Raw genomic sequence first — 8,779 nt, 5'->3', positions numbered from 1 at the left:
TCCCGTATGAAGTTTAAAAAAGAAGGTTTTCACATTGGGTGGTATACACATGTTTTTCACTCGCTTTAGTACGTCATGACCATATGATTTTTCATACTTTGAACGGTACAGGGGCACAGGAAAAACATTTTCTATTAGGTCTTTCATAAGGCGCTTTCTTTTCACATTAGTTAGGTAATCTATCGAAAACCTCGCCCTTAAGAAACGATATGAGAACACAACTTCGCGCAAGAACGGTGACATGTTGTGTCGTTCTCGTCTGTCTGAAGATACAGAGAAGTCAGACATGTGGTGTAACAGCGTTGTTTAAAATAAAGAACGTAAAAAAAAGTCTCTCTGGTCTCTAATGAACAGGAAACGTGATATTACTTGGTTAAAAAACAGATGGCACACAGAGAGCCCTCCTTGCTTTACTCGCCGAAACAAGTTCGTTCTAGATGTTCTCTCCCACGTAGAGCTCCAGATGAACGTGGCGAATATCCTGTGGACTTTGTGAATGCTTTTACGCGTACAACTAAGTACTTGCAAAAGGTACATAATTTTAGCAGCCAGAAACACGTTGCATACAGCTGACCGAGAGAAAATTGATAAGCCACGACCACCCCATCCTTCGGTGGTTGCGCGCAGTTCTTCAGCCTTTGCCAGCCTAAATGCTTCACTGTCTTGATACCTGTCCAATGGTAACGACTATGGTAACGACCCCTAGGTAACGACTAGGCGTCGTGAGCCACTGAATATTTCCAAAGGAACTGGGCGTAAGGTCCCAACTACCATGCCATAAACCAATGCTTTTCTCTTTGTTCATTAAACTTCCACTCGTGTCAAAAAACCTTTGAGTAATTTTTAATAACGAAGTGACACTCTCTCTATCAACTGCAAAAAAGGCAATATCGTCGGCGTATGCCAAAACACGCACTTCACATGACTGCAACCTGAAACCATTAATCCCTGCATGGGGAATCACTTTCTGACACAATGGTTCCAAAAATAGAGCGAAGAGCAAAGGACTTAAAGGACACCCCTGGCGCACGTAGGAAAGTACTTGTATGCGCTGTGAGAGTTCTCCATTTACAATTAAATTTGTGGTTTAACTTTTGTATGCCAATCTAATACCTTTACATATGATCGCACCAAGACCATCGTACTCAGCTAGCATGAAGAGTATATTGTGTAGAACCATGTCGAAAGCCTTGGCTAGATCAATTTGCAACATAGCTACTTTTAGAAGCGCAGCGTCACAATACTCCAAACTGCTCCTGGCAACATGAATATTCGTGAATATGCTCCTACGCTTGATGCCGCAAGTCTGATGTGACCCGACCAACTTGTATATAACTCTATAAAACCTCCTAGCCAGAACTTTCATAAACACCTTATAATCTACGTTTGTTGTCACTTTGCGTAAAACATGTTGCTCTTTCCCTTTAGGGATCAGCACGGTGTGTGCCGATTAAACGATGGAGGCAGAGTTCCGCGATCTAAAACTCTGAAAGAACCTCATTCAATGCGGCGGCCATATCCTCCTTGAACGCCTTGTAAAAGGCGGCATTAATGCCATCTGGACCAGGTGATTTGCCCATGCCAAGATCATCGATAGCCTTCTCAATTTTCCCTATACTAATAGAGATTTCCAATAAATTTGTGTCCTCAGCATTAAGTGTCGGCATTTCTATCAAGAACTCATCTACAAAACCCGGCTCCTTTGGTTCGCGATAAGCAAACAAGTCCTGATAATAGTTTTCAAAAGCTTTCATAATATCTTTATGTTCTCACAATATTTTACCATTCCATTCTATCTTTAGTAAGTCGTGAGCTCGTGCTTATGCCTTTTCATCTGACAAGGCTCGCTTTGTCGGGGCTTCACCCAAGAGGTATCTCTCAGCTCTTGCTCGTATAATTGCGCCTTTATATTTATCTTCTTCAAGACATTCAATTTTGTTTTTGACAACCTGCAGTTGATGTGTGAATAAACCAGGGTTTTCTGCTTCAATAATCACCAAATCATTTAGCTCTGCCCGTAGCTCACGTTCCTGTTTTCGAGCTTGATACTGCATGTAGCAACCACACTCTATATCGTTCATTTTTGTCTTTCGCTTAAATAATTCCCATCTTCCCGCGGCACTACTTTCTGCGTTTTTGAAAAAATTATCGATTTCCTTCTTTGTCTTATCTACAAATCCTTCGTGCGTAATTATCTTAGTATTCAGTTTCCGTGTTTCCCATACAACCTTCTTTTTGCACTTTCTCCCTATCTCAAACGAAACTAAGCAACGATCACTGAAGGACACAGCATAAACGTCATAGTTCTGACATAAAGGTACTATCTCAGAACAAACATATGCTCTATGAAGTCGTGCGTGACTCGAACCTTGAAAATGTGTGAAGTGTTGGCGACTGCCACCAATCGCAAACAGAGATATGTCATGTAAAAAGTACTTATTAAGGCTGTCTCTAAGCAAACCAACGCTTTCATCACCTCATTTAGCAGTATACGTGCAATCTCCTCGGGTCAAAACACAATTGAAGTCACCCAACAAAATCACACATTTCTGACATTCAAAGTACGCTTGCATTTCCCGAAAAAAACAAACATCTGTCTCTCGAATTTGTAGGTGCGTATACACAGATAACACTACATTTAGTGTTCCCGTAACAAAAGTCACACAAAACAAAACGCACATGTAGGCAACGTTTGACCTCTTCCACTACAATACCAAGAGAGTTCTTGACAAAAACAATGCATCCGGCTGATGCTCCCACTGCATAGCTCACACACGCATTGTACCGCAATGTAAATTCTGCTACGAAGCTATAAGTCGCGTCCTCAGTACTAACTTTAGACGCCTGGACCGCGAGCAAGTCAAGGTCTTTTTCTTGCATCAAGCGTTTCAACTGGTACCATAGAGAAAGAAGAAGACAAGAGCGGACACTCCGCGAAACCTGGCCTTAGGAAGTGCGTCACGACTACGTAACAAACTAGTGCTCTCACCAAACGTCAGAGGGCGCAAGCACAAAAAAAAACAGTTATAATTAATGCAACAGAATTTTTTTTACAAAATAATAATTATACGCCCAAATTTGGTATGTTCTTTATACATAAAAACAATTTATTCAACACACCTTACGCGATTATTTTTCTTCAGCCGTACTGTCATAAACACCATCTACCCAGCGACAAGCCCATGCATGACTGACAGCGAGAAGCTTTCGTCGCTTTCGTCAACGTCGGCTGCGTCGGCGTTTTCGTGCGTGAGATAACAGGTGAGGCACGTTTTCAAGCGAAGCTTGTTGAATGACATGTTGTTGGTCTTGTTGGGTCATTTTTTCAGAAAACGGTTACACTTGCGCGAATAAGACACCATGCAACAAACATAGAAAGATGCACACACACACGTTGCGCTTCGAGTGTGCGAGTTTGTTTCTTACGTGGCGTCTCATTCACGCAGTTGTAACCTTTTTCTGAAGCTTGTAAGGACCGGGAGGTTCGCTAAAAAGAAAGTTTGTGGCTCTATGCGGCGGCTAGACGGGAACATTGTGCAACGTATGCAGTATAGCAAAGGCGGCACGGCGTCAAGCCGAGGCAACGCGTGCTGCGTCTGCCACGGGCGCGAGCGTCTGTGCGCTGAGCGTAGCTGGGCAGCTAGGTCATAGGCTCGGTGCAAAATATTGAGAAGCATTCGCTGGGCCTCGCATGCTTCACGACGCGTTTCCCGAAGGCTCGGAACACGAATAATTCTTGGTGTGCCGGAGGCACATCTGGACTAGCCAAGTGGCCATCATCTTCGTTTTTTCGCTAGCCTTGTGCCACTAGTGCAAGCTGCTCACAAATTTTTTTGACGTTTCCAATAAAATTTTACCGCATAAATTTCAACTACGATTTTTCTTCCCAAGGTACTGCTGATACTGCGTTCGTACGAAGGTGTTCTAAAATTCCCATGCCGCGATACCATTGCATTACAAGAGATAGCGGCCTGGAAACTTCTGAAGATCTTTGTACGTGGTCTTGGCGTATATCTTTGCAAGTCAGAGTTTTATGGGTCACAGATGTATCACTGGTTTTGTATTGTGCATCGATTAGCTAATCATTCAAAGGGGTTTGTTGGTACACTTATGACGTGCACATATCTTTTTCGTAATTTGACAGCGAAGCATCCACTTACTAACATTTTCAGACCGCGCTGACGCCATGCCGTCCGGCGGTCCAAGCTACGGCAGCTACTGCTGTGTATCGTGGTGCTTCAACAATGGCAGAACCCACAAGAAGCCTGGGACGAGTTTCTTCCGCATACCACGGGACGGCAGGTGTGTTAAAGCTTTTGTATGGTTTGCATGTCTTTAGGCTTACTGTTCGTACTTGCTCAGTGAGGGTAACAATAAAAAATCACCATTCAAGCACTTCCCCTTCCAGCTGATAGTTCATTGCCAATGCAGGATGAAAGCATGGATGCAGTATGCTGGACGCGATGATCTCCTTAGTAAGCCGGCCAGCCTATTGTACGCAACGTACAGGGTTTGTAGCGATCATTTTACTGCTCAAAGTTTCATGGACCCTGGGCAAACAAGGCTTACAAGAATGGCTGTTCCCAGTGTGCAACCAGCTGCACCATGTAAGTGATTGACTGAAACTCAAATATCTGCAATAGCAGCCACTTGTATTGAATCAGTGGCGACAGTTAACCGTGAAGATCTTTGTAGCCGATGGAGAAGCCTCACTATAGAAGTAACACTTGGAAAGTCTTAAATTTTGTGAATTGTGGGCTATTACCTTCCTAACAGCAGCTTTACATTTCTCTCGTTTTTTGATGCTCTTGACCTGCGCAACTTGTTTTAAAAGACTTTAAAGGGCTATTTCACGTTATCTTCAAGCCTGAGTGCACATGTCCGTATACCTTTCATCAGTGAAAGCTGCCACTGTTGATAATTCCAAAAATTACAAATTACTTGTTTCCTAATTGGTGCCTTCTCTTTTCTTCCACGTTCGACCAATTTATGCGTTTGAAAGAGCTGTTTAAGTTTCCTCATGCTACAAGCTTTGTAACTTGTACCAAGTGCACATATATGCAGGTTCTCTGAGCGTCGCTTCAAGTAGTGACTGTGACATGGCTGCAGAAGCTGCACTGCAAGGTGCGGATGAGCTTCAGTTTGTGTTATTTTAAGCCTCTTAATGATAGATTGTCGTAATTTCATTTCTTCAGGACCTGCGGTAGAGGCTTCAAAAAGCGGCTCCCACACATTGAGGTGCCCCGATGAACAGGGTGCGTTCAGTGTCACAATTTCTTTTTTTTACCGAAATTGACTGTTGACCAAACCTCTGCAGGTGGCAGCTCCCTTGTAGCTGGTGAAAGAATTTCCGCTGACTTCGTCTTGCCGGAGAAAACCTTAACCAGTCATTCAGCTGTCACAAAAGGAACTTGTGTGACCGGTAAGTTGTATGTTCACCTCAACACCAGAGTGGATTGATATAGAGACTTCCGCAGGCCGCTCGCAAGATTGTTCCGAAAGCACTGTCCGAGGCACTGAACAAGCTTCACAAAACCCTCCAGAAGACGTCTCCGCCAACAGCTCCACGCCTGAGTGCCCTAGAGAAAATGGTGTCTATGCTTTTATTGCAGCTGTTTTTAATGTGCTATTTTATGTTTAGGACATTCTGAGGAAACTATCCTCAAAAGGACACTACGTGTGCACTTACAAAATGTAAGGGTGGGCTCTCAGTGATTTTTATTTTTTTGTGCATTGTCAACATTGTGAATGGTTTGTTTTTAGGTAGTGGAATTGAAAACTTTGCACCACAGAAAGTTGTGCACCTTGGGTCTGAAAGAGCGAGGAAAGTGCTCGTATGGGATTAGTTGTTCTTCGCTTTTACATCCATTTTTTTTTGTTTATTGCAGTGCGTTCCTGTGTGCCAGCGACAATGTCTCCATCAATGAAGTACAAGCAAACCATTAAACATCTGCAAGCCAAAGTAGCAGCACAGCGGAAAACTATCAAAAGACTGCGGAGACAGCCTCACCAAGCACCGTCATCGACGTCAAAGGCCCTTGAAGTTATCCGACCGCACGTCACCGAGGAGGTTTTTAAACTTCTTTCTGCACATGTTCGCTTGAGGCCCAAACGCAATGGCAAGCGGTTTCCCGTGTGGTTCAAGAAATTCGCTCTTCACATAAACTTCCGAGGTCCGCGAGCATACCGATTTCTGGCTCTATATTTTTCTTTGCCCTCCCGGCGTTCATTAAGGAGGTGGCTAGCTAATGTAAAGATGACTCCAGGCATAATTCCAGGAATCCTTTCTTCCATTGCAACAAATACTCAAGCTTGGAATGAACGGGACCGAGCGTGCGCTTTAGTTTTCGACGAAATAGCACTCAAAAAGAATTTGTACTACGATGCTGCAAGAGACGTTGTCCAGGGTTTTACAGATGATGGCACTCATCGCACTTCAACCATCGCTGATCGAGCACTGGTTTTTCTTCTTGTTGGCGTTTCGAGAAAGTGGGTTCAACCGGTTGCTTTTACTATAAGGCACACATCAACACCTTCATCTGTTATGCATAACTTGCTGGTGTCACTCATTTTGGAGCTTAGGAGCATTAATATTGCAGTGAAAGCAGTCATTTGTGACCAGGGCAGTTCAAATGTAAGTCTCGCTAACCAACTAAGAGTGACTGTAGCAAAGCCTTTTTTTTGAAGTTAATGGTGAGCGGGTATATTACATTTTTGATGTTCCGCATTTAATTAAAACAACGCGCAATAATGTCCAAGCACACAAGTTATACATTGGGGATGACATCGTTAACTGGTCGCACATTGTAAGCATTTACCAATCCTCACATGAGTTGCGGTTGCGATTGGCTCCAAAGTTGACTGAACGGCACGTTCATCAGAAACCTTTTTCTAATATGAAGGTCAGCAGAGCAACTCAGGTCTTCAGTGCATCAGTTTCGATTGCTATCACGGCATTGGTGTATGCGAAGGTGCTGCCTGCCTCGGCCATCACTACAGCTCAATTTTGTGATCGTATGGACAGGATTTTCGATGCCTTGAACAGCTCGAGTAAAAAAAGAACTTCGCAAAAGCTGCGGCATGCAATCATGAAAAATGATTCAGAGCTGATTGACTTCCTCCGAGGCCAGCTTCCCTGGATTGCATCATGGCAGTTTGTTGGCAGACGTCAACCACAAATCATCGTAGATTGGCAAATTACAATTCAGGCAATTTGTCAACTATGGGACGACCTCTCAAAAATTACAATTTTGAATACCTGTTAACACGCAGGCTTCAACAGGATCCTCTGGAGAACATATTTGGCCACATTAGGCAAAAACAGGGTAGCAACACCAACCCCAATGTAGCACAATTTATTTGTGGCCTGAAGCACATCTGCATGAGAAAACTCTTCAAGATGTCAGAATACGGAAATGTCGAGGATGATGAATGTGACCTCCTCCAGGGGCAGCTCTCGCCATTCTCCCTCACCAGTGCGTCTCTTGTGGATAATGAGGAGTGTGCACAGCCACAGCCTGACGACTTTCCCGCTCTAGACGATCTCTCTGAACTTGCGACAAACGTTCACTCCCATATTATCGATGACTCCGCTGCATATTATGTAGCTGGTTTTCTCATCAAACACTTCCTTCGGAATGCATGTGACGGTTGCAGTTGCCCACACTTACTGAAAGAAGACAGTGAGACGCTTAAGGGTACCCACCAGTATTTCACAATGCTCAAAGCATACCACGTCCCCAGCAAACTTTTTGGGAATCTCGCTGTGCCATCAGAAGCAGCTTTTGCATACGTACAACAACTTGAATCTCACTTTCTTGCCATAATAGAGGCCACTGCACATCACCTGAAAGTGTGCGATGTTTTGTATCACCATCTGTCAAGTGTAGGCGATTTTCATTTCTGCTCTGCTGGGTGTCGCGCGAAGTTTCTGAAAATGTTTTGCCGGGTTCGTTTATGTTGGCATGTGCGTTTTGTGAACCGAAACTTTTGTGAGCCGATGTTCTCGAAGCGTGACGGCGCATGCGCGCTACATTATACAGCTAGCGAATGTTCGTGAAGAGGAGAAGCGCACGCGGTGTGTAGAGGAGGAAGGGTCCACAGATGGTGGAGGAGTGAAGCGCGCGCGGTGTGTAGAGGAGGAAGGGATGCACAGATGGTGGAAGAAGGAGGAGGAAGCTTGCGGACGGCGCCGCACTACAAGCCTCGAGTATTAGATGCTCCGCATCTAAAACACAGCGCACAATGCTGATGAAGAAGGAAGAAGTGACATATACACAGCAATGAAGTCGCGAATCACGCCTGGGGTTAACCGAAATAATTCATATAAAAAAAGCACACAGAAACCACACGACACAATATAGCAGAAAGGCAAAGGTGCAGTGTGCTGGCTGTGCTTAAGAACAGCTAGTCCAAAATAAAAAAAAGCAGACTTGATGCCTGGTTGTCCTCAGAAAGGTAGGGCTTTGCAGCTTGCTCACTACGTGAAAGACAAACTTTATGCTACAACACTGGCTGGTCCTGTGGCTCTTCGTATGCGTCGCCTTCATCAAAAACTTAAGATCCCAAGTGATTTGCGTCTGGGTGTCGCTGTGACGCTTGCGAGCTAAAATAGATTGTAGTCATCACTTATCCAGAATTGTGGACCTTAATTGGTGCTACGAGAGCGGTATTACAGCGCTAATAAATAGCAGAACGAAACCACTTTGGCTCATTATTTTTCACAAAGGCTCTACATCGTACGTTATCACTCACAAGCTATATAAAAATAAAATGGCAG

At 44.1% G+C, this 8,779-nt stretch overlaps 1 protein-coding gene across 2 annotated transcripts; it reads left to right on the top strand.

The window, feature by feature from the left end:
• Positions 1-3,077: 3,077 nt before the first annotated feature.
• On the top strand, positions 3,078-7,954 carry LOC142786462 (uncharacterized). Of its 2 annotated transcripts, XM_075884167.1 has the most exons (8): positions 3,078-3,261; positions 4,173-4,302; positions 4,432-4,607; positions 5,065-5,124; positions 5,196-5,255; positions 5,318-5,422; positions 5,478-5,591; positions 5,889-7,954. In XM_075884167.1, exons 2-8 carry the CDS (start codon positions 4,187-4,189, stop codon positions 6,683-6,685), a joined length of 1,428 nt encoding a protein of 475 aa, XP_075740282.1. In that variant the 5' UTR covers positions 3,078-3,261; positions 4,173-4,186; the 3' UTR covers positions 6,686-7,954. The 2 variants fall into 2 exon arrangements, with proteins under 2 accessions (XP_075740282.1, XP_075740281.1); XM_075884166.1 differs by lacking the exon at positions 3,078-3,261 and having other exon boundaries at positions 4,052-4,302.
• The last annotated feature ends 825 nt before the right edge of the window (positions 7,955-8,779 follow it).

The sequence above is a fragment of the Rhipicephalus microplus genome, unplaced genomic scaffold (genome assembly GCF_043290135.1).
Source record: "Rhipicephalus microplus isolate Deutch F79 unplaced genomic scaffold, USDA_Rmic scaffold_24, whole genome shotgun sequence".
NCBI classification, from domain to species: Eukaryota; Metazoa; Arthropoda; class Arachnida; order Ixodida; family Ixodidae; genus Rhipicephalus; species Rhipicephalus microplus.
Note: the sequence above shows the minus strand (reverse complement) of the source record. Positions and strands in the feature narration are given on the sequence as shown.